A 24043-nucleotide genomic window follows, 5' to 3' on the forward strand; every position below is an offset into this window, starting at 1 on the left:
TCTTGTAAGTTGTATGTTAGGTCTATAGTTAAGAAAAAAAATTCAATATAATAATTATGTGATTAAACTAATCTAAATAGAATTTTAATTCAAATTCTCTCAAATTTAACCAATCGCACGTATAGGCAAAAATGACAGAATTTGAATGGAAAGTTGGATCTCGGCTAAGATTGGTAATGAATTATAGTTAATGATATTATCAACATTTTTCTTACTATAATACTAACATAGGCATATCACTCACATCCATTTTGAAATTTAATCCAAAGGTGGTGCTATTCACACATTTATTTTAAGTTCTTACAAATTCGTTGTTAACTTTTGCTTTGATTTTCTTTAATTCAAAATTCAACGATTGAAATTAAGAGACATGTGTGGAAAGTAAAAAATTCACATACCCCTAAATTCAATAAAGAAGATAAAGAAAGTAAACCAAAAGTGGAATTATTTTGCTCATCATCCATAAGTGATGGTGATGCTCACTACATCATTGATTATCGTTAGATGATTTTGATTTAATTTATCTACAACAAATCTCAAGATTTAAACTCTTCTAACATTAATTAATAAGGTGCATCACTACCACTTAAATGTGCTCAGCAAAAATGCACTTAAAAAAAAAACCTCACTTTTTATAAAAGTGTTAACTACTCAATTCGTCTACCCGATCGTGTATTACATGATCCAATTTATTCATTTATCATATAATCTTCGAAAGATCATCTTGTAAAAACTTACTAAAATTAAAAATCATTTAGTGTTTTATAATTATGATCAAGTAAATACCAACACAATTTTTTGGATAAAAAATATATAAATGTTTGGAACAATAATCAAATGACTAAACAAAAATAAGTGCTGGTTTCAACGGCGAAATTGCATCATGGTTAAAAATAAAAATAAAATTTACTACTTAGTAATACGATCAAGTAATATTACTCTTTATTGTTAAGTAATGTTAATTAAAAATCTTAAATTCAATTTGTACCAAAAACATATTTAAACCGCAGAACATGGCGTATAAAATTGACACTGTATTATTTAACAGCAGCGGTAAACATGAAACATTGTCGTAGGGTGGAGATGGTTGTACCAAATTTGTTAAATAAAAAATTGGTGGACGAGTCAGTTTTGCTCACTTTCTTGGTCTTTTATATGCCTCACCGATAGAAAGTGATGCAATGATGCGCGCAACACAGAAAGACCCAGAACATTTGAGAGAAGGGAGCTGGGACGGTGACAGCTGACACCGATGCCGCTCAACAGTGACCACATCTTCCCGAACCCGCCCATGTTCCATCTTTATTAACAATTTAATTTGTTGGGTCGGATTAAATTGCTCCCAAAGGACAAGAAGAAGAAGTTGCAGAAGCAGAAATGGTGGAGATGAAGGAGGAGGAATCTCAGAAAATGGCGGTTTTCAAGGCAGAGAAATATTCGGGTCAAATGTTTTGCACATGGTTCTGGCTCTGGGTATTTGGCTGGGTACAATCCATTTCAACGCGGCTCTGGTTCTCTTCACAATCTTCTTCCTTCCATTCTCCAAGGCTCTTCTGTAAGTGTTCATCTTTCTCAGGCTTTTTTTCCTCCCCTAATTTGGTTTTTTGAAGTTTTTAATTTTGTCATTAATTTATTGATTTATTTGGTGAAAATTTTGAAATTTTCAGTGTACTTGGGTTGCTTGTATTGTTTATGATCATCCCAGTTGATGATAAGAGCAAACTAGGAAGATCACTTTCCAGGTAAAAGTTGCACCCTTTTCGGGCTCTTTGGGAATTGGATTGCTGGTTTTTGAGAGACGTCATTTGCGCAATTTATTAATTTCAAATTTGATCATATTTAGTGACGTTGATGGTTTTAGGGTGTAGAGCTTAGGCTTTTTATTTACAGTATCGGATTAGTTAAAGACAAGACGTCCTGCACAAAGCGGAACTGACAAGTATAAAAGTAATTTATGTTGGTTTGGATTGGATTTTCAGGTACATATGTAAGCATGCCTGTGCTTATTTTCCCGTGACTCTGTACGCAGAGGACATCAATGCCTTTGATCCTAATCGCTCTTATGGTATCTCCTCTTTTATGGAAGTAGAACCGGTTACAAACTTTTAATCAAAAATAAAACCGAAGTACACTAAATGGACATAAACCACGGTTTAGTGTCCCTCTAGTTCTATTTTTTAGTAAAAGTTTGTGAATGGTCAAACTTTTGCATGTTTCCCAATGTATTTATATCACGTTAGAAGCTGTGATGAATTAATAATAGGAGTGGCATTTTGGCTATCTTTGGTTGATGCAGTCTTTGGTTATGAACCACATTCGGTTTTGCCAATTGGTGTTGTTGCACTTGCTGACCTTACTGGGTTCTTGCCTCTCCCCAAAATTAAGGTCCTTGCGAGTAGCGCGGTAAGACATCTTCGCTTAGTTGGCACCACTCTTTCTTCAATTCATGTCTCAACCTTTTTCCCTACAGTTTCTTATCTATGTTCTATACTTTTGCTGATTCTGTGTTGGGGATTATGTTTAGGTGTTCTACACACCATTCCTGAGACATGTATGGACATGGCTGGGTCTTACACCAGCCACAAGGAGTAATTTTATCTCCCACTTATCTGCTGGTTATAGTTGCATCATTGTGCCTGGTGGAGTGCAGGAGACATTTTATATGGAGCATGGCAGTGAGGTTTACATCTATAAAATCTTTCTTGTGCTTTTGCTCTACTTTTTCATCTAGTCATCTGTTGCTATATGCACTCATCTGACAATCAGCTGGTGTCTGATTTCTCAATTGTAATTCCGTTTCTAATTGCTAATCCGTTCTTACTTTGTAGATAGCATTCCTCAAGTCGAGAAGAGGATTTGTTCGCATAGCCATGGAGCTGGGTAATCCCCTGGTTCCAGTTTTCTGCTTTGGTCAGGTATTGCCATTTTTGGCATTTTCAATCTAGTTTTTCCACCTATTAAGTCATCTACTACCCAGTCACGTGGTATCTGTTTTGTGTCTGTGTGCTGGCTTTTCTGGTCCAAATATGTATTGATGTCAACAGGTTTTCTAGCTATTAAGATTAGTTTGTTGCAATTTCTATGTGAAACCACATCCATTTATTGGGATTGCTGATTATACTTTTCTCATCTCTAATGCATTTGCTTCATCTAACGATGGAATGATATTCCCATTTCTTTTCTTATGATCCATCCATGTTGCAGTCAAATGTTTACAAGTGGTGGAAACCAAGTGGGGAATTGATTTTGAAGTTTGCTAGAGCTATCAAGTTCACCCCAGTTTTCTTCTGGGGATTATTTGGGTATGCATTTTGAGTTTAAGATACTATATCGTCATCGTCTTAATAGTAATTAGACTTCTATCTTTGCAATTAGCTTTGGAAAGTATGTCTGTTAAATCTCATAAGGAAAAACTATTCCGGTGAAATTAGATTGAGAAGTTATATTACTATTGAAGGATTTGTTTCTTTTTCTAACCAAACAAGGAATTAGTTATGTATATTTGTACATTTGTGATGTTTGAATGTTAGCAACGCTATGGTTTTTGGCAACTGTTAATTGTTCATATCATGCTTCTTGAATGCAGAAGTCCTGTACCCTACAGTCATCCAATGCACGTGGTGGTCGGAAAACCAATTGATGTCAAGAAGACTCCACAACCCAGCATGGAAGAGGTATGGATTCCACCAAAACTGAGCATAACGTATGTGTTTGGTTCTCTCTGAAGATTCAATCATGGGAAAACTGTGCTTGGACAGTTCCAACTTACTTTTTAGCACTCTTTCTGTTGCCCCGAACTTCATCTTCCACATGCATCATGCTTGATTTAATGCATCTAATCTTGCCTTAAAAAACAAGACGTCTCTCAAAACCAAAGTTGTAATGTTCAATGCCTATTCCGTACCACATCCATCTCCATCTTCAGTTTCTTTTGCAATTGAAACTCCATTCGTGTGAAATATCGTATCTTCTACAGAGCCATAGCATATATTACTTGTTGACTTGAGGAACTCCTCCCATGTCAAGAGCTATTAATGTATTCAAAAGCCTATTGGATATAGATTTAGTTCCATCCCATAAGCGAAATCCATGAACTGAAGTTTATCGGGGTGATGGGAGTCACTGGCTGCTGCAGCTCCACGAAGTTATATATACTGAAGTTTGAAAATTTCGTGGCCTACTAGACCGGTGATGGCTAAAATGTCGGAGTTCATGCTTCTGTTTTCTTTTTACAGGTGAATGAAGTGCACGGTCAGTTTGTTGCAGCACTGCAGGATCTTTTCGAACGGCACAAGGCACGGGTTGGACACGCTGATCTCCAATTGAAAATTCTTTGAACAGTTCGTACGTACTCTAACTATGTACACCTATACATGCAGCTCCCTCTTCTCTGGGTTTTTTTTTTTTTTTTTGAAAATCTTAGTGAAACACTTCTGGAACTATTTACTTTTAAGTTAAGGACATTTTTACCTTGAAAAGTCATTCCTGGTACTATTCATTTACACCTTTATTTTTTCCTTTTGATTAAAACTAAAGTTTTTGAAGATTTTTCGTTAGTTTTTCTTCTTTTTCTTCTATTCATTTTCTGGGAAATTTACCGATAACACATTGTATCAACTATAAAGTCAGATTGTAAAATCGCTCTTGATGTCTTAGCTAGTAGTCAAAACCTTCATCTGGAGCAACATATTTATGTTTGTATTAATTCATACTTTATTAATCAATTTAGTAGTTTATAATTTATATAGGGTCGAAGCCCGTAGTGAAGACACTTATTCCATTTTTCAATTAATTGTTTGTCACACTTGTCCCTACTTGATGTGACATTGATCCTAATTGCTTACGCACAAAAATTATTGTGTGGTAGTAAAATACGTAAAATGGTATCACCAGTGCATGGTTTTAACCATAATTTGTTCACATATAATATCCAGGTGCGCCGCGTATTATATGCCGGAGACTGGCCGGGGACACACAGGGGGAGCAGAGAGAACATTGAACACTACTCTTTCATTCTCAACTTAATGTTTTCAACTTTAACAGAGAGCTCTAACTTTTGCTCCTCAATATCTTTCAAAACCGATAGCAAGTTAGCTCTATACGATTCACATTTCCGTCGTGCGCGCTCGAGTTGACGCTCTAGTTTCTGCATTTTCTTGTCCTGGTGATCCTGCAATATCGAATTGAATCGCAAAATTAACCATCAACTCAAAGAATCGAAAAACGAAAACGTAACAGATGTAGCTCTAATGTTATCATATAGGTAAGAGGTTTCAAGTGGTTACAGAAGGAAACTGACCGCAGATAGAGTTTCAAAACCCCGTTTATGATCACCGAAGGTATTGTTTGATTGATTTCCCAAACGAAACCCATTTTCTCTTCCAGCTGTATTAGTTGCGGCCGCTCTCCCGCCGTTCTGCATTTCAGTGGCAACTTTATTTGCAGCCACTTGAAGGGCATCCATTGCCACATTATAAATTTCAGCAGTTGTAATCCCTTCGTCAACATATCTAAGTGCCTCATGCCGCAGATTATTGTACCGTACTGTTAGAGATTCTTGTGGCTTATTCAACAAATCGCCGGCATGTTCCTCCAATATGACACCACTCTTGGCATTCCTCGTCCAACGCTTCAGAATGAAATGAGATGGCAGAGTGAGAACATTTGTCACCCTAAAAACTGTCAAGATGTGTGCGCAAAGAAGGCCAGAAAACTCAAACATCTGGCAACTACAAAATGCTTTCATCTCATGAACGTTAAATCTAACCGTATAAGCTTTATGACTTTCCCCAAATTTAGCAACTTGAAAAATGGATCCTGCCTCCTCGTCCTCAACCTTCGTTGCCAAAAATGTTAACGTCTCAACCAACTCCTCTTGAAATTTCGTAAACAATTTCCTCGTGTAAAGCCCAGCTGCCTGTTTCTCCATGGGCGAAGGGGTCTTAAGAACCGGAGCAGTGTTTATGGTATCATAATCTGCCCTCACCTCTTTCTCATACCGACTTTCAACAGCTTTCTCATACTGCTTAACAAACAGCTGTAGAGTTGTTGATGCATTGACATATCCATCAAAATAAGAGTTCATGCTATCACTGCACTGTGTTACCGACATTTCCGCAAAGAAGGTGCCCCTCAGGTACACAGGGACCCACTGCTGCCGATCAGCATACATCGATTGAAGCCATTTATGCTCCCCGAGATCATATTTACGAGTTAGGGACAGCCAACAAGACTCGAACTCTTCAATTGATTCACTCAGGTTGACACATTTATGAAGCTCTGCTTCAAAGTTGGAATGCTCACAAAGCACAGAGGACAACTTCTCTTGGCATTCTTTAAATATGTGCCACTTGCAGAAGCGGTGTCGAGTCTCGGGGAAAACCTGGGTAATGGCCATGGTAATCACCCGATCATGATCAGTCGTAATTGACAGTGGAGGCTGGCCAGACATTGCCATGAGCCATGTTTTGAAAAGCCACAGAAACGATGCCTCAGATTCATTTATCAGGAGGGCGCATCCAAAAAATACAGGCTGTCCATGATGGTTAACCCCTGTGAAAGGTGCAAAAGGCAACCGATAGCGGTTTGACCTGTAAGTTGTGTCAAAGGTAACAGTGTCACCAAAGTAAGTATAGTCATTCCTTGCCTTACGATCAACCCAGAAGAAATTGCCCATGCACTGATCTTCATCTCCCTGCACAGCAAAGAAGAATGCTGGGTCCTTAGCTTGCCTGTCCTTCAAGTAATCCAAGAGCAGCTGAGTGTCGCCTCCAAGGGTCCTTTGCTTACAACTCCTCATGTAATTCCTGCAGTCACGCTCCGTGAAGCCAACATTCCTAATACCACCATATTCTTTGATGAGGGCAGACATAATTCCTCTGGGGCCGATCCCAGCACCCTGCAAGGTATCAATCAAAGACTTTGCAGAACCCGATACATGACGATGAGAGCGAAGGGAGTGCACCTTATCAGGTGGAACGAGCTCATGATTATGCTCCTTAACAAAAGCAGACACAACCCATCTCCCAGAGTCGTGAACCTTTATTACCAACATGGCCTTACAACCAACTCGGGTCTCTGCTCGGGGGCGCTTGGCCCGCCCTTCGCAGTCAGACCCAGACTTCCCATTCTTGTTGACACGAAATCCCTCCTTGGCGCAAACAAAAGACCGCTGAATGATGGCGCCATCGCGCCTGGAGCGACGAGACATGCTGACACGAGTACTGAAGCCAATGCGGCGAGCATAGGAATTGTAAAAGGCCTTGGCAGCCTCCTCGGATTCGAATTCCATCCCCTCACAGGGTTCAAGGCTACTGTCTCCTTCCGGGATGTAATGCTCCAAAACAGCAACGCTACTGACAACATCGGAACCAGTAGGAGTGGGAATAGCAGTGGCAGGAGAATCATGAAGGAGGTCATCATGGTCAACAGGTTGGTCAATATAACCCAGACCCATCATGTCGAATTCAAGAACATCATCATTGCCCAAGCTCAACGGTTCAAACTCCATTTTTTCACATGGAACTATGAATTTATTTTTCTTTCTCTATTGCTTAAATTAAAACCAAAATGCTATAAATCACCAATTCAATCATAAATTACAACGAACAAAATTGGGCCAATGGGAAAATAAAAAAAAAATGCATAATTTTGATGGAAATTTTGGATTTTAGAGGGAAAGCTAGAACCTTGGAGGCGATCCATTTGAGCAGGAAGAAGGAGAAATTGCAAATGGGTACAAAAATCTTCACTCTGGAGATGTTTTGGCAGCGCCCGGGAGTGCGCAGGAGCGAGACGGGGCGTGAATTGAACGTTCAGAGCAGTGACGAACAGAGAGAGAGAGAGAGAGAGAGGGAGGAGGGGAGGGGGAGTGGTGGAGTGTGGCGGGGGTTTAGGGCAGATGATTTGGTACTCGACGAAACCTGGAGGAGCATCAGGGATCACAACGTTTCGTGCCGTTGGATCCTTCCCTAAAACCCTTTTCACACTCGGCAAGAAAGATGTGCGATGAGTCAGTATTATATTATATTTTATTCTATGTTTACTGATATTTTAAAATATATATACATTTTGATCGATTTTTTTTTAATTTTTTTAATTTTTATGTTTTGATTGTAGGACAAGCAAATCTTCTTTTATAAAAGTGATAAAATGATGAAACTCGACAGTAATTTCAAATGGCGTAGATTCGCAAGTCATACTTGTTGGTTATGTCAAAATCTCAACCCTAAATTACTAGTCATTTAATCATGACAATTAAATAAAGATAAATACGGAATTTGATATATTGACGTTTTAAATTTATTTGGGTTATAAGTAATTGAAGATGATGTTTTTTAAGAAACTTTCCTTCTATAAAGTTGAAGAAGACGTCCTAAGCTTTTCAACGCTAACTTAATGTTTGATTCGTGACATGTTTTTAAATGACTAAAACGTGTTTTAAGAAAAATAATTTTAGATTACAAAAGCACTTGGACTTTGTAAAAACACTTCTAAGTATTCCAAGTGTTCTTATAGAATTCACTTGAATTGTTATTCAGTACTATAGTTTGGTATTTCTCTTCACTTTGAAGTAAGAGGTTTTAGATTCGAATATCATGATGGTGAATGCGATACCAGATTAAGCTGTCCATTGTGTAATTTTGTTGCACTTTGTCTTTACTTAGTGTAAAAATATCGATGCATTAAAAAAATTAACTTGAATTTTTTATAAAATATTTATATCAGAAATATTTTCACTGAGAACAAATCGTGAAAATATAATTTTAGTAAAAAGAAAATTAATTAATTGCAATATGTGAGAATTGGGGAATAACGAAAAGCACGACGTCGTTCGCGTCATAATTTGAAGCGCTTAGCGTGTCAATTTCACCTGCGAGAAGAAATTAAAAGCAACGAATTTCTGGACCGATTTATCAGAAATAAATAGAAAGAAAATCGGCTGAATAAATAATTGAAAAATAAAAGAATTAGGGTTCTTCGTTCTGATAGTACGAATTTGAAGCTCCTTCTTCTTCAATTCCAACCCAGGTACGCAGCTCGTATAATCCCCTGTTATTTCTTTCCCCAATTTCTTCATATTTTTCTAGTTTACGGGAAAAAAGATATGATTTTGTACGATGCCGCCTAAAATTTCAATTTTTTTGATACAATCGTTTGCGGCAGAAGCGCAGAGTCGTAAATTTTACTTTTGACTGATTAGTTTACCGCTATACGATTTTCTGTTCTTGCTTCTTGCCCTAATTTTTTTATTTATATTTTTTAGTTTTTCTGTTTCATTTTTTGTTGGATGAGTAGAAATTTTACTGCTTTTGTACTTAGAAATGAGTGATACCGAAGAGAAGGAGGAAACTGGACAAGAATTGCCAGTTGATGCTTCAAATAATGGGAAACCAGAAAATGATCATAACAAGCAGAATAATTCTCCGAATTCTGGAGATTCTGGACCGGTCCAGGAAACCCCGAATCCTGCTGAAAATGGCGAAGTTCTACCCAATAAGACAGACGTGGAGATGACCGCTGATGATAACACTAATGTAGAAGTAGAACCACTGTCCATTTCGCAGCAATCCGATAGGGATTTGCCTCCTCCATCAGTCACAATAAATGGTGGGGACGAACAATTAGTCAAGCTAGATATCGAACCTTTAAAGGAGGAGGGCGAACAATTAGTCAAGCCAGATACCGAATCTCTAAAGGATGATGGCGATCAGTTAGTCAAGCAAGATACTGAACCCGTAGCTGATGCCAAGAGTGTTGAAGCCCAGGATTTGCCTCAAAGTAATAGTCATGGCTGTGAGGATGGCAACGTGGTTTCCACAAGTCTTGCAGAGACTGCTAAACCCACTGTTGGTGTTAAAAATGAAGTTTCTCAAGTGCCGGAGCAGGAATCTGGTGATCCCGTGGAAGAAAGTGGAACTGTGAGTCATAAGGAACCTGTTACACCTCATGCCGGATCTTCTGATATAAAGGCTGATTCTGGGAGTGGGGAAGAATTGAAGAATAAGGTGGATGAAAAAGATATTACTACACCCAAAAGTAATGGAACCCCAAGCTCAAAGGGCATGTTTCTTTTAGATGACATTGACAGTGACATGTATGAAGGTAATGGTTCTGGAACAGAAGAGGAGCAATCAGTTTTCATGAAGGAGGTGGAAAATTTCTTTAAGGAGAGGAACATGGAATTTAAACCTCCTAAGTTTTATGGAGAGGGTTTGAATTGCCTTAAGTAAGTCTATTCTCATCATTTTTACTGGTTCTGTATTGTTTACTAATTATATGAATGTTAATTATTTTGGCTAATGCATTTCAACTTTTTATTGGGATAAGGCTTTGGAGAGGTGTGACAAGATTGGGTGGCTATGATAAGGTGTGGAGTCTGCATTTTTATTCATATAGTTTAGACACTTATATATAATATGAGTTTTCATTTCCAGAATTATAGTGTTTTCTTGTTGGAAGCTCATATATAATCTGTCTGCTTATTGTAGGTGACCTCAAATAAGTTGTGGCGGCAAGTGGGAGAAGCGTTTAGACCTCCAAAGTAAGGAACAACTTCTGCTCAACTCCATTATTATTTACGTAGTGCAAGCTCCATTACTTGGAGATGTGGAAATTTTAGAAGTGCTGTAGTTTGTGGACATGAACGAAGAAAATCCACCCTCCTTAATTCTCTAATAGATATAATCTATGAACACTGAAATTGGGGGACTTCTTTCATTGGCAATACGTTGTTGGTCATTTGGTTCTCCTTTGTTATTTGTAAGGGTCAACTTTGAGATGTTTATATCTGCCATATTGTTGTGCAAAAAGTCCTTGCTAAAAAGAACATAAAACGTACATATATGAAGCATGATAAAAACTTGAAGTAAAGTTAATGTGTTTCTAGGTGTGAAATTTCTTTAGTTCCTATTTAACCCCATAATGATTTGCTGTCTTAGAAAGTGGGAAAGGGGTGGTGTGAGGAGTGGATTAAAAAGGTCCAATAATGTTTACTATGCATTATAAGATAGTTAAGTTATTTTTCTATTTCTGCTGCAGGACATGCACTACAGTTTCATGGACATTTCGAGGTTTCTATGAGAAGGTATGTGTGCACACACGTGATTGCAAGCTGCATCTTTCTTATGGATTCTCCATAGGTTATTAGTTGCTATGTGTTTGTAATTTCCCACCTGTTCAAATTTGATACTGGATCAAGAATTATGGGATCGGGCAACCATAATTGTAGACTCAATTGCCTGCTATGATTGAGCAAATCTGGGTCTGTCCATCTTCTTGGTGGTTGACCATGTGGATATGTGCTTGAGTGGCCTGTGCTGGAAATTAATTATAAAAGCTTCTATTCGAGTCACTTGTGGTCGCCTCAGTATTTTTATAAGTCCATTGTTAAATATCTTCCTTGGTGTATAACATAATGTTTATATGTTATTCATTATTGGTTGTTCTTGTGTGACTTCAGGCACTCCTAGATTATGAAAGGCATAAATTTGGTACTGAACCACCAATCTCTTCCCTGCCAGAGCCTATGAATATTGATAACCAGGTAAGTTGTGATCTTATGACCCGGGATCTTTTGGTAATGTTTTGTGTATTACTGTATTAGATGATTTTGTGGTGTTTATTTTTATCCCTCTTCGGTGGCATGGTGTTTATGCCATTTTGTTCATCTCATGGTAAAATGTTTCACTGAATGAAAATGGTATCCATGTACTGCCGAGAACGTATACATTCATTGTTATTCGCATGAAAAATTTCGACACAATGAACCATGGCATGTCAACCTTGAAAATTGGTGCAGTTGGTTGCTCAACAAGGAGTTTCTTCAACAAGCCCAACACTTAATGCATGCTTGTGGTAATTAGTCTGCAGGGTCAGGTCGAGCAAGAAGGGATGCTGCGGCACGTGCCATGCAGGGATGGCACTCACAACGTATCACTGGGAGTGGTGAAGTCAGTGACCCTATCATAAAGGTCTGGAAAGTATAAAGATTTTTGCTCTCATTTTTTTTTTTCTTTTTTTTTCATTCTCTCCATGTAGAAGTTGGTTCTGATATAGTACTACCATCTCTTCTGTTTCTTTAGGATAAAAATGCTATTTCTTTGCAAAGGCGTGAAAAACAGCTTAAAAGCATTGGTATGGCCTCTCAGTGTAACTGGTGTCCTTTGTAATAATATAATTGGTATATATGGTGTCCTTTGTAATAATATAGCTGGTATATAACTTCTCACCTCAGATTTTGTATGTTGACTTCAGGTTCACTTAAAAGAAAGAAGCCACCTTTTGTGGAGCATGTGGTAAAAGCTGCACGTACTAAAGAATCTAAGTTACAGTTGAGATAATGTTCTATTTTTATTTCATTTGTCTATATCTAATATATCAGGAAATTTTTCAGTGACAGTACACAGTCGACATGTTATCATAGTGTTAACTTGGCTTTGTTTTGTCCGTTTGGGTAGATTGGATGTAGATGTGGTCGATCTTGGACCTCCAGCGGATTGGGTGAAGATCAATGTGCAGAGAACTGTAAGTTTATCCAATACATGTTTGAACACAAGGAAATTTGCATTTGTGGAATTTTCGAGCACCATCCAGTATAATGAGATGAGTCATTTTTGCAGAAGGATTGTTTTGAGGTCTATGCTTTAGTTCCAGGGCTTCTCCGTGAGGAGGTAAGTTTACATGTTCCTGAATCCGTCGCTCTCCTTCCTTTTGCTTTGCTACCGTACGATTCTTTGCATTCTTATAGAGATCATTTGTATATTCTTTTAGAAGACATGCATGCAATCGTTTCTTTTGTTGTGTTCTTATTAAGGTGGGAATGGCAGTAAATCATAAGCCACGTTATAAAAACAGGAAGTAGCATAGTTGAAAGATGTTCAGACAAATTTAGGCCCCTTTGGGAGGATCACAAAACCATAGCCAATTTGTGCTGCACTCAACTAACTGCTTTGAGCTGGGGAAAAAGGGAAAAGAAAAAAAAAAATGCTGTTTAAAAATGAACCAACTTTCATCAATCTCCCTTTTTTATTAAATGTGAGAACGGAGGAACCCGGCAAGTAGCCTGCTGATAACTTCGCTAGGCTGTTTCTTTGAGAGCTGTCGCTAAATTATGCCTTGGTAGAGTACGTACATGTTTGCATATCAAGGCATCCGTTGTCAGTTTTTCGATTTTGTACTCATGAAAGGGGAAAAAAAGCTTTAGAATCTAAAATTGAGTTGAGAAGTCCTGCTTGATATTTGTTTGATGTGTAAAATATTAGGTTTATGTTTCGGTAATTACATTGCTTATCCAATTCTTTTGGAAATCAATCTCAGGTGCGTGTTCAATCAGATCCAGCTGGGCGACTGGTTATAAGTGGAGAACCTGAGCATCCTGATAATCCATGGGGTGTCACAGCTTTCAAAAAGGTGTGTTTCTTTTTCTCCGTGGCTACTGTCTAATGTCAAACAAGCAACGGTCATAAAGATCGGACTTCATATCTTTCACTTTACCTTTCTTGACATGTTACAGGCTTAAACATTTTTAAACAGCAAAGGTGATTGATATGGTATTTGGCTTCGTGAACAGGTTGTCACCTTACCATCAAGAATTGATCCACACCAGACATCAGCTGTGGTCACCCTGCACGGGCAGTTGTTTGTTCGTGTTCCGTTCGAGCAGTCGGATCAGTAGCATTTCGTGATGCCTGTCCATTCTTGACCATCAGGCTCTTCTGTAGAAATTAGACAGACTCTAGCAACCGTAATCAGGCCAAGTTAGCTAGTTTAGTTGGTTATAATCCAGTAGGTCAGTACAGGATATAACCTAACCGTTGTACTTATTTACCAACATGTTCAGTTACATGGCTAGGAATCCTCTTCTTCATTCATTTTCTTGAAGATGTAACATTATTTCGGGAAGATACGCTATTTCGAATTTGTGCTCTTCAGATCAATCATATCTAAGTTGTTAAAGATGAAAGATGAAGATAAATAACAGATCAATGAATGTCACAGCCAACAAATAATAATGATTACCATAAGACTGCCCCATTTGAAGATAATTGTACATTTTGAATGGGCATTTCGCAGGGCAAAAGAAAATGCATTCCGTAAATTTGAGTAACACAGCAAAATCATGAACGGGTTGTAAAACTGGCGATGACATCATACGAAAGACGGAAACAGGTGACCGAGGACCGAGGACCTTCACGGGCTAGTCGCCATTGATGCCAAGTCCAACTCTTCATCGGAATCAATCACTTCTTCGAAATTGTAAAAGGGGTTTGCCTGCAATGGAAGCTCCAAGTAAGAACGAAAATATTTTAAACATGAACATTCGACTCCAACACGAAACTAAAAACTACCTTTGGTCTTGGAGTGATTGCTTCAAAGCTATGAAATACAGGATTATCGAAGTTCGGGGGTTCTAGAACAATATAAGCCCCTTTATTTCTGTACCTCTCTTCTGTCCCCTGAGTGACAGAGGAAAAAAAAAAAGTGATATTAATTGATATGAAAACATTAGCGTGTTGGTACGAGTCAGGTTCTAATGTCCAGTGACAACGAAAGCACAATATAATAAACTCGAAGACTCAATCAAGAGTTAAGAAAGGATAACAGCATACCTCAATGGAGATGGAACAGTTAAACGAATAATCAATAGCCATACATTTCAACATGCAAAAGCACCAGTTTCACGTGCTGCGTGACATACACAAAAGCACCATTTTGAATGACATGTTTAACAGCACCCAATCTACTTTAAAAGGGGATGGATATAAGAAGGAAACATGTAAAACCCCATCAAAACAATCATACATGCATCAAGTAAACTTTGCAGCGCAATTTGGCAAAGGAAAACCGTATACTGCCAACAGCCAATCAATGAACAGTTATGCCAAGAATTCACTAAAAACCGAGTTAATGAATACCAATCTCAAAGGATGCTACACAAACCTGGAATTGTGGGTAGTCTGGAGCACTAAACAAAGTAATCAGCTTCCCGGACTCCACAATGTGATCTATGGTGTAACCGTTATCCATCCCACCAAGACCTGGTCGCTTTTCCCGCGCATCTGGACCTTCATGCGATCTGATAATCAACTGTCGTTTTAACAAATATAGAATAACCCAAATCTTAGTATTGCATCTCGACTATGATTGCAAGTCATGCAAATACAACACAAGTAAACGTAAAAAGAGAGTAGAAAGAAATCATCACATGCTTATTGTGGGAGAGAAACATAAAGTGCAACAGCCTCTGAGCAGTTTAGAAACATTACAGCTGCTAGTCATTTTTAAAGAGAATTAAAAACTAGGTATTTTCTTTCTTAACTAGTAAAATTCTAACGAAAGACATAGTCGAACCCTACCAACCATCTACCTATTGAGCCAAGGCCAAGGTGGTTAAAAATTATCAAAGCCAACAACAAACCCATAAGCACCTCCATACTCATACACAAGCCTTAAATGTCATCACGTAACTAGGACATACAAAAATACTCGGTGGTAATAACCTATTTGTCATCAACCCTATATTAGGGTTGCAAATTGATCATCCGGCTGATATTATTTCGACTAACCAGCTTAACATGGCTAGTAAATGCTAAGTTAACGCGTTGTCGACCCTTTGCCACCATATTTGAAAACAAAATGTTACCCTAAATTCAAATTCTCAAAAGGAAAAATAGTTATTGGCTAATTACTATCCAGCCATCACCGCACTTGGAACGCAGCAGTACCAAAATTAAATTAAAAGTTTTGTTCCAAAAAAAGAAACGTGATTTGTCTCGATTTGTCTCTAGATTACAATTGAAGCATGCAATGCTTTGCAGTCGTATTACGTTATCAATTGAATGCATCACTTAGCAACGAAGAAGAAGCAATTCACCATAAAGCAAACAAGAAAAAACATACTCTTAAAAATCAAAGTATCAACATTATATCCTAAAACGAATATTTTTCCATAAGTACTGTGTAAGTAAAGCCTAAGACTAGAAATGTAGATTCCAAATCTTGCTATTACCTTGAGTTGAAACTTCTTGAGAAAATCCTCAGTGCAGTCAGGACCCCAAAGCAGACCAATGCCTCTCTCTTTATTCGGAGAAAGACCAGGCTTCATGGAGGGATCCGACCACAGCACATCACCAGGAATCAAGTTCGAACCTTCCCACGGAGGATCAAGAACCGATCTTCGAGCCTTATTTAATTCTTCAAAGGATCCAAGAGACAATGTACTACTGGGATCAGGATTGAAAGCTATCCTCCTATTCTTCTTCCCTTTCGATCTCTTGGGGGTCGCCGGTGTGCTGCGAAACAGCCCGCCATGAGCAGTATATACATATTTACCAACCATGGAGGTTAAGGGAAGGCCTTCAAAGCACCCAAGACATTTTCGGTACACATGCTTCCCTTTATCTCCATACTTTGTCAGTACTTCCTTCTCGAATCCGTAAACCGAAGTGCAGTATTTCGATTCGTGATTTCCTCTTAAAAGATAAACACTTTTGGGCAAAAACACCTTCCAAGCTAATAAAATTAAGAAGCTTTCTAGACCCCAAGCCCCTCTGTCAACGTAATCGCCATTGAAGACAAAAAATCGGTTTTCTGATGGAAACCCAGCATCATTTAAGAGAAAAAGGAGGTCGTGCAGCTGACCGTGAAGGTCTCCGACGACCACCACGGTAGATTCGGGGCCTAACTGATCGACAGCGACGCAATTGGCCTCTTTGTGGAGGATCTTGGATGCGCAGAGGACCAAGCTATCGAAAACCTCTACGGGAAACACGTCGGGCAACTGGGTCGGGTCCAGATTTCTGGATGCCCAATCAAAAACGGACATGAGGTTTCGGACCCATTCGAGACTGAGCTTTCCGTCGGCCGGCCAACCAACTGGGGTTTCCGGATTAGGCCCCAGCGGTGATGGGTTGTTTTCGGATTCGGAGTTGGCGACAGCGGAAAACGCCGAATCGGAGACCGGCGGCGGTGCTGCTGCTAATACTTCTGCAACTTCTTGAGATGCAGATGGAGCAGGAGCCGCTGCTGCAATCTCTGCATCTGAATTGCTTGACATCTTTGACCAAACCCTAAAAAAATACGAATTACATGTGCATGTTTATGAATTTATATACATGAATTCGTCTGGGAATTTTTCAGAATACATAGTGTACTTCTAATTGTTGCTTCAGTTTATACACATAATTAATTTTGATTAATATGTCAATTTTTTTAATTTAAATCATTGTTTGGGAAGTGCAACAGTCACTTCTCCTTCAATTTTTCACGAATCCGGATACTCTTATTTTAGAGATTCGTGAATTGTATCCGTTCATCGTATATCGTGTGATTATAAATTTTTTAAATTTTTTTATTTAAAATTAAAAATAAATAATATTTAATAAAAGTTGATCGCACGATGCATAATAAACAAACATAATTAATACATTTTCAGGATCCTAACCAAAAGAATCCGAAAATATCCGTTGAATTATTCACAGCTAATTTGTCGTAAAAGAATTAATTGCCGCGTCAGTGCTCGCCCTAGTTGAAGCAAAAGTGAAACGTCCAAACTTTGCTGAGTTGGTATTTCGTATTGCACATCCAATTATGCATCATTTGCGTCTCTATGATCACGTCGGCAATACTATAATATTATGTATATTTATATTTTTATATAATATTGTATTACTAGTTTAGAATGGGATTATGTTTGAGTTGACGTGCAAATCTCACTCATGATTTAAAGTACAATAATATTTTGTGTGTCTTTTTTTTTTTTAGGATAAGATGTTTTGTTCAAAATAACATAAGATCATACAAAAAATAACTGCAAAACAACTTAGTCCAAAGCCCGTGCTTGAAAATCAAGAAGCAAAAGTATCATTCATTTTCTATGTATTTTGAAAATGTTTGTACATGACTTAAAGTTATAAATGCTACATAATTGGTCCTTTAGACTTTAGTACATCAAATTAATTATAATATTCCTATTCGTCCAAATTATTAAGTTAAAAGTTAGTTCTTATACATAAGGTGAGGTTACATGAACGTTATATAAATGTTACGTATGTCAACTTTCATTTCTCCGTCCATTGGTACTTCTATAAGGTTAAGATTTTCTTTCCTAAAAAACAAGTTACTTATTGTGACAAGACTTTGTTCTTGGTCAACCGTAAGACATTTGTTAACCACTTAGCCTAGTGTACTTCTATGTACGTAAGTAAATTGGGAGCATCTGAGTACTACGTTAAACAAATAAAGACAACAAGTCAACTTAGCGATGATGGAAGGATTCCAAAAATTTAAGGGAGTTTTAACGAAAATTTCACGGTACTGTTCACTTTAACGAAAAACCATATTTTTACACTAAAAACTCAATCTTGGTACTATTCACTTTACTTTTTATTTTGTCCTTATCGTCAAAATTCAAAGTTTTCAAGTATTTTTTATTAGTTTTCTTAAAATTTAATTGGACATCAACTTTTGAAACATAGGCCCAAGACAGGCCCTAAGCCTGGTCAGATTCATTGGACTCAAACGATTCTTGAAACCCAGGGAAAAATATGTAACCCTGTATAACTTATAAGGCCCAAACTTGGACTAATGAGCAAGGGACCCTTATAGGCCAATTTTTGTTTTTTCTCTACATTTTTTTCACTACAACGTTATATCCACACTAAAAGTGGGAGCTTTGAGCTAAATTACACAGAGGTCAACCATAATAATTTAGTTCAAATTCGTCATTGAAGAAAATCGAACATAAAACCTCTTACTAGTAAAAAAGAGTATCACCTAGACCATACTTTTAAATATCACATTCCTCTTCGATGCCAGCGCCGTGCGCTTTTTTCCTTTTTTTAAGTTTAAATAATTCGTAGGTTTAAAAAAAAAAATTTGGTTGAATGAAACTAACCGTTGATAGATACTTGAATCTTTAATTATTTTTAACTACACTCCCTGAAACTCCATTTTGATCTCATTTTGTTTTTTGTTACTCAAAAGTCACCACTTTACTCCTTGAAACTTCAAATTCGCTCCACTTTGACTTGTGGACTCTCTCTTCACCCTGAAACTTATAGGTTGACTCTTAAAACATATGTGAGATCCGATATCCACTAAGACTATGTCATATCTGCAATAAATTTGATTATAAATCTCCATTATACGTTAACATTCAATAATTAGAGAATATTAAGTTTATATAAAATTGAAGAGGTGAAAACAAAAATTAAATTGATTAGCCTAGCGCACCTAAATCAAACCTACATAAGAATTAACAGATCTAAGGCAATGTAGAGCGGGTTTTGAGTTTTATAAAGACGAATTTCGAGTTTCATGGGGTAAAATGGGATCAAAATTGAGTTTCAGGGGGCAAAGTGGAGCGTACCTTGAATTTCAGGGAGTAAAATGGTAATTTTTGAGTTATAGAGAGCAAAAGGAAATTAAAATCGAATTTCAGAGTCATAGCTAAAAATAAGCCTTAAAGCAATTCTATATAATAAAAAAAAGGGTGTTAATCTTCATTAACATACATAAGCTTGAGCTATCATTACTTAAATGATATTTAGACATGTAGTTTTCAATAAGATTTGAGACATCTTTAATCGAGTAAATTTTCTATTTGTCTTCCCACTAACCTAATTATAATCCGAAAATATCCAAATTAAATTACTCAAGAATAATCATGCATAACAAGTCTTCTCAATGTTAGAATTGTCGCGTAATTAAAAAATTGTGACCAAATAAAACACATGTACTTGTTTTATTAGTTTTCATTTTTCCTTCTCATGGAATAGTCGTCCAAATGGTAGGAAGAACGTTCTTACCGTCATGGTGGTTTAAGGATTGCCACTTGGAATCCGTCATCATCGGCCACGTCACTCTGGATAATATTTTAGGGTTTTGCTTCTTCTAATCTTCTGAAAGATGGGTTACCAACAAATATATTTTTCGATGCGAACGTTGATCAAACATCCACCCTTTTACAAGTTAGAAGTTCCAACGTTGTGGGAGGGCCACGACAACCCTCTCTGTGTCTAAAAAATTGTACCAAATTCTAACCATTGGAATTGTTACGTTTATATATCGTTTGTTATAAACAAATGGATTAATTTATGGTGGCAAATGTCAATCTGCATTCCAATTTCACCGTGATTTGATTAAATTCCTAATTTCTAATGACTTTCTTCTGTATTAAAACTCGTGCCTTGACTTCCCATGCACATCACGCAAATTCACATACCTACTAGTTCCCATTACGATTCGGCGAGAGATAGTGACAAACCGTGCAGAAAAAATTTGAGTCTCACCGATTTATCGTGATCGATACAATGAATATCTCAGATAATGTGTGAGATATGAAAACTTTTCAATGCAAGATTTATCTATTCATATTTCGAATATATTGAAAAATCTCTTCATCGTTCATAATGCATACACTTTGACAAAAGAAAAATACACATGTACGTGGGTGGCTTCCAAATATTAGCGTGGTAGACTCCTAGTTACTTGATAATTGCAGGTAAAGTTCTTGGGTGTCATCATAAGATGGATACACATAATCATTGTTCTTGGGTGTCATCATAAGATGGATACACATAATCATTGTTCTAAAAAAATTTGTCAAACACTGTGCCTAGACCCCACCTAGATTCTAAGCGGCTAGCCACTACTTACTTAATACTTAGACATTTGAAAATTAAGAAATGATGCATAAACCTGCTTAAGTGTCCATCTACGCACCCGTATAGGTCGAGATTCTCCTTTAGACAGAAAATCGATAATTTATTTTTTTAATAAAATATAAGAGACATATTGAATACTTGGATGAAGGCGGGTGTTCCCTATGTTTTCAATATGTTCTGATACTTTATAACCTATATGTCATTTTATTTTTCATTTTATTATTCCAATACAAGTATATATATTTTTTCAAATATAAACATGCACTTATTTATATGATATATAATAAAATTACTTAAATTCGCCTAATCCACTTGGGCCTCTGCCTAGCCACTTAAGCCCTAAGTAGCGTCTTTAGAACCTTGCATCGAACACACAAGATTGGTGAGACACTTTAACGACTCCATAATGCATACGTTTGACAAATTAAGCAAAATATCTCCTCACGAATCATTTATGATAGAGTGAGTTCTGCATCGGTGGCCGGAGCTGGCCATCCCCGGCACTCTTCTTCCTACCATAACGACAACGGCCTGAACTATATTTAATCGCTTTAAGCGCTAGCTGCATGACATATTAGCACCCGTAAAAAACTTTGAGAAAGTTGATAACCAACAAGGAAAATGTCATTTATTTTGTCACATCTTTTCACCTTTCACTCATCTACTAATTTATCGGTTTGTAATTTTCCTTGGTTTTGTCTATGATAGATTTGTTTGGATGGATTTAATAAAGTTCCCTCAATATTTATACAATATTTAATAAAATAAATAACAATTTTAATATGCTAGAACTGAGATTAACGATTAATATTTATTTCACTAAAGCAGCCTAGCTAGTGACTATTTTTTTTTTTAATGTGTTTGAAAATTGAAAGATACTGTTACTATTATTTATCAAAACCCTATTAAAAAGTGAACCACTCTACCAAAAAAGCCAATTCATAAGTCTATCGAAACCCTAATGTATCCTTGAAAGATATTATTACTCTTATTTATCAAAACCCTAATTAAAAAGTTAATCACTTTACCAAAAAAGCAAGTTCGTAAGTCTTTCAAAACCCTAATGTATCCTTGGAAGATATTATTACTCTTATTTATTTATTAAAACCCTAGTAAAAAAGTTAATCACCCTACCAAAAAAAACCAATCCATACATCTATCATGACCCTAATGTATCCTTAAAAGATATATTACTCTTATTTATCAAAACCCTAATAAAAAAGTTAACCACTCTACCAAAAAGCCAATTCATAAGTCTATCAAAACCCTAATGTATCCTTGAAAGATGTTATTACTCTTAATTATTTATCAAAACCCTAATAAAAAAAGTTAACCACTCTACCAAAAAAGCCAATTCACAAGTCAAACAATGTTAGAATTTAGACAGCCCTAAAACGTAGGATTATATTAGATTACCAGTTTGCGAGGGCTTTGTCCCCACGGATCACTGAATCGAATCAACTTTGTCTAATAATTTGGCTACTTTACTCACCTAATTTGAAAAGGGACACTTGGATTTCCTCTTTCTTTTGTCCCCCTTATGGCCTCCATTCATATGAATTATTCAAAACTAAGCTTTCTCTTAAACAAATGTATATAATCCACGAGCCATTCATCTAAAAAGAAAAAGCTATTCACCTTAAACTTCACTATATTTTGAATATAACGAGTTATTTATTCTAATTCAATCCGACATACCAAATCAGATGCCGAAAATATCCTAAATAGTTACAGTTCGTTTGTCATCTCCTTGTCGCGTATGAAGCCAAACCGTGTTATTTTATGTATTTAATAATGATGTGATTCCACAGTCCACCCACTTGACAGTGCCGTCCAAAAATCCAAGCACTCCATAGACATTTCCAAGGCCCTTCCCTCCAAACCAAACCCCTCCTCCTTAATCATCACCCTCACCATCCAAAAAGTCGTCCTTCAACCTTATTTATATATATACCCCCACACCACAAAACATATTCACATTGCTTCTGGAAAAACTTCACAAACCCCCTCCCCAACCCAAAACCAAATGACAAACATGGGACACATGAGCTACAACATAGTCGGAAATAGCAGACCAAACAGAGGATTCCGGCTAAACCATAGAAGATTTTCCGTCTCCAGGCTCCTACGTGCCCGGTTCGTGTGTTTGTTCAGATTCTTAAGGTGTTCATATGGGCAAGTTCTGCAGTGTTTAAAGAAAAGTATGGGAAGAAATATTCCTGGGACTAGTAGTCCCGGTACTAATTATGGCCCTAGTGGTATCAAGAGGAACAGCAGCAGCAGCAGCAGAAGGAGTTTGGTCATTAAAGAGATGAAACAAAAGAAGGGACGGCCGGGATCAGCTGATTGCTGCAGACTGAGATCATATGGACGGTCCAATTCTTTCTATGCAGAAGCCATTGCTGACTGTTTGGAGTTCATCAAAAGGTCTTCTGTTTCTGTTGATCAAAACCCCTAGTTTTTTTTTTTTTATGTTATGCTTTGTGCTACAACATATATATATATATTTATATTTATATTATTTGCTTGCGCCGGAAACTTGCTTTTGTTTTTCCTCGGTCTCTCTGTACATCTGATCTTGGTCAGGAGTTTTGGTTTTTTTTGGAGGTGACATGAATTTTGTGTAAAAAGCTTGATAAATTAATGTCAAAATTAGAAGATTTTTATTATTTGTTTTCTATCTCGATTTTGTATCGTGTTCTGGTCGATTCTAATTGTGTTCGTGTCGAAGAAATACCACCTCTATTGAGGATTAATTTGGTAGTGAGATTCTGTGGTGGGTGGCAACCTTTTGGGAAGGTTCATAGTAGGTTGAATGCAGATTCAATTTACACCTAACATGTTTTTATATTATCTGTATTTTGCTGACGGAAGAAAATAAAAACAACAGGGCAAAAAGAAAACCAAAGGAAATTTCTTTGTTGAAATTAAGACGAGAAAAAGAAAAGTTGTGGCATTCATATTTGGAAAAGGGTGTCCCCTGCCCACCATCTAATTGTTTAAATCGAGGATTAAAGCAAAAGTCCAATATTAACAGCACTAATTGATGTTGAATAACCCACTAATTGACCACTTTTTTTTGGTTTTACAATGGTAAAGAGGCCTGGGTTATCTGTGAATTGGACTCCAGTCCCCAGAGGCCCAAAATAGAATCATTTGGGCTTTAATTACAAGATTGTCACTAATAAAGCCCGAGTTTTCGACCCAAAAAAAAATGAAGAATGGAGCCCAGTGGACCAAAAACATAAGCCTATAGTTCTCTAATGACAAGTGAAATTAAATGAAGAATGGAGCCCTGTGGTTTAGGAAAACACTACCGATGCAATGGTGTGATTTTAAAAGTCTGAGAGCGATAATTCTGTATATTTCAAACTCAC

At 37.1% G+C, this 24043-nt stretch overlaps 4 protein-coding genes across 8 annotated transcripts; 2 read left to right on the plus strand and 2 right to left on the minus strand.

Moving 5' to 3' along the window:
• Window positions 1–1119: 1119 nt before the first annotated feature.
• LOC103950198 (diacylglycerol O-acyltransferase 2D) lies at window positions 1120–4743 on the plus strand. The gene is given in 10 exon segments (XM_009361370.2): window positions 1120–1420; window positions 1423–1555; window positions 1668–1742; window positions 1980–2065; window positions 2297–2403; window positions 2525–2680; window positions 2829–2915; window positions 3205–3302; window positions 3587–3674; window positions 4236–4743. Coding segments are annotated over 10 exon segments (975 nt in total). The 5' UTR covers window positions 1120–1377; the 3' UTR covers window positions 4338–4743.
• A 247-nt stretch (window positions 4744–4990) lies between these two features.
• Window positions 4991–7955, minus strand: LOC103950196 (protein FAR1-RELATED SEQUENCE 5). 2 transcript variants are annotated; one of them, XM_048587934.1, is made up of 3 exons: window positions 5741–7955; window positions 5300–5629; window positions 4991–5170 (listed from the first exon to the last, which is right to left on the minus strand). In XM_048587934.1, exons 1-3 carry the CDS (start codon window positions 7508–7510, stop codon window positions 5003–5005), a joined length of 2268 nt encoding a protein of 755 aa, XP_048443891.1. In that variant the 5' UTR covers window positions 7511–7955; the 3' UTR covers window positions 4991–5002. The 2 variants fall into 2 exon arrangements, with proteins under 2 accessions (XP_048443891.1, XP_009359643.2); XM_009361368.3 differs by having other exon boundaries at window positions 5300–7953.
• A 913-nt stretch (window positions 7956–8868) lies between these two features.
• LOC103950193 (AT-rich interactive domain-containing protein 6) lies at window positions 8869–13956 on the plus strand. 2 transcript variants are annotated; one of them, XM_048587943.1, is made up of 13 exons: window positions 8869–9030; window positions 9298–10228; window positions 10330–10369; window positions 10491–10543; window positions 11041–11086; window positions 11462–11545; window positions 11865–11972; window positions 12084–12135; window positions 12256–12331; window positions 12459–12525; window positions 12621–12671; window positions 13318–13410; window positions 13571–13956. In XM_048587943.1, the coding sequence occupies exons 2-13, from the start codon at window positions 9324–9326 to the stop codon at window positions 13673–13675; spliced, it is 1680 nt and encodes a 559-aa protein (XP_048443900.1). In that variant the 5' UTR covers window positions 8869–9030; window positions 9298–9323; the 3' UTR covers window positions 13676–13956. The 2 variants fall into 2 exon arrangements, with proteins under 2 accessions (XP_048443900.1, XP_009359639.2); XM_009361364.3 differs by having other exon boundaries at window positions 8870–9030; window positions 9322–10228.
• A 34-nt stretch (window positions 13957–13990) lies between these two features.
• Window positions 13991–17206, minus strand: LOC103950194 (serine/threonine-protein phosphatase 7). Of its 3 annotated transcripts, none has more exons than XM_009361365.3 (4): window positions 16010–17194; window positions 14941–15087; window positions 14349–14456; window positions 13991–14271 (listed from the first exon to the last, which is right to left on the minus strand). In XM_009361365.3, exons 1-4 carry the CDS (start codon window positions 17054–17056, stop codon window positions 14191–14193), a joined length of 1383 nt encoding a protein of 460 aa, XP_009359640.2. In that variant the 5' UTR covers window positions 17057–17194; the 3' UTR covers window positions 13991–14190. The 3 variants fall into 3 exon arrangements, 2 of the variants coding, with proteins under 2 accessions (XP_009359640.2, XP_048443910.1); XM_048587953.1 differs by lacking the exon at window positions 13991–14271 and adding an exon at window positions 14610–14685 and having other exon boundaries at window positions 16010–17196; XR_007259728.1 differs by lacking the exon at window positions 13991–14271 and having other exon boundaries at window positions 14443–14456; window positions 14941–15076; window positions 16010–17206.
• Window positions 17207–24043: the final 6837 nt, after the last annotated feature.

Source organism: the organism of the source record quoted next, unplaced genomic scaffold, assembly GCF_019419815.1.
Source record: "Pyrus x bretschneideri cultivar Hongxiangsu unplaced genomic scaffold, Pyrus_bretschneideri_v1 Contig1, whole genome shotgun sequence".
NCBI classification, from domain to species: domain Eukaryota; kingdom Viridiplantae; phylum Streptophyta; class Magnoliopsida; order Rosales; family Rosaceae; genus Pyrus; species Pyrus x bretschneideri.

Bases quoted from the DNA above. Each gene is read 5' to 3' on its own strand.
- LOC103950193 (XM_048587943.1), top strand. From the start codon at position 9,324: ATGAGTGATACCGAAGAGAAGGAGGAAACTGGACAAGAATTGCCAGTT. The intron at 10,229-10,329 runs GTAAGTCTATTC...TATTGGGATAAG, and splicing joins GAGGGTTTGAATTGCCTTAA to GCTTTGGAGAGGTGTGACAA. The intron at 10,370-10,490 runs GTGTGGAGTCTG...TGCTTATTGTAG, and splicing joins GATTGGGTGGCTATGATAAG to GTGACCTCAAATAAGTTGTG.
- LOC103950194 (XM_009361365.3), bottom strand. From the start codon at position 17,056: ATGTCAAGCAATTCAGATGCAGAGATTGCAGCAGCGGCTCCTGCTCCA. The intron at 14,457-14,940 runs GTTTGTGTAGCA...TCTGTCACTCAG, and splicing joins CAGACTACCCACAATTCCAG to GGGACAGAAGAGAGGTACAG. The intron at 14,272-14,348 runs GTAGTTTTTAGT...CTTCCATTGCAG, and splicing joins CAATCACTCCAAGACCAAAG to GCAAACCCCTTTTACAATTT.
- LOC103950196 (XM_009361368.3), bottom strand. From the start codon at position 7,510: ATGGAGTTTGAACCGTTGAGCTTGGGCAATGATGATGTTCTTGAATTC. The intron at 5,171-5,299 runs GTCAGTTTCCTT...TCGATATTGCAG, and splicing joins GTTTTGAAACTCTATCTGCG to GATCACCAGGACAAGAAAAT.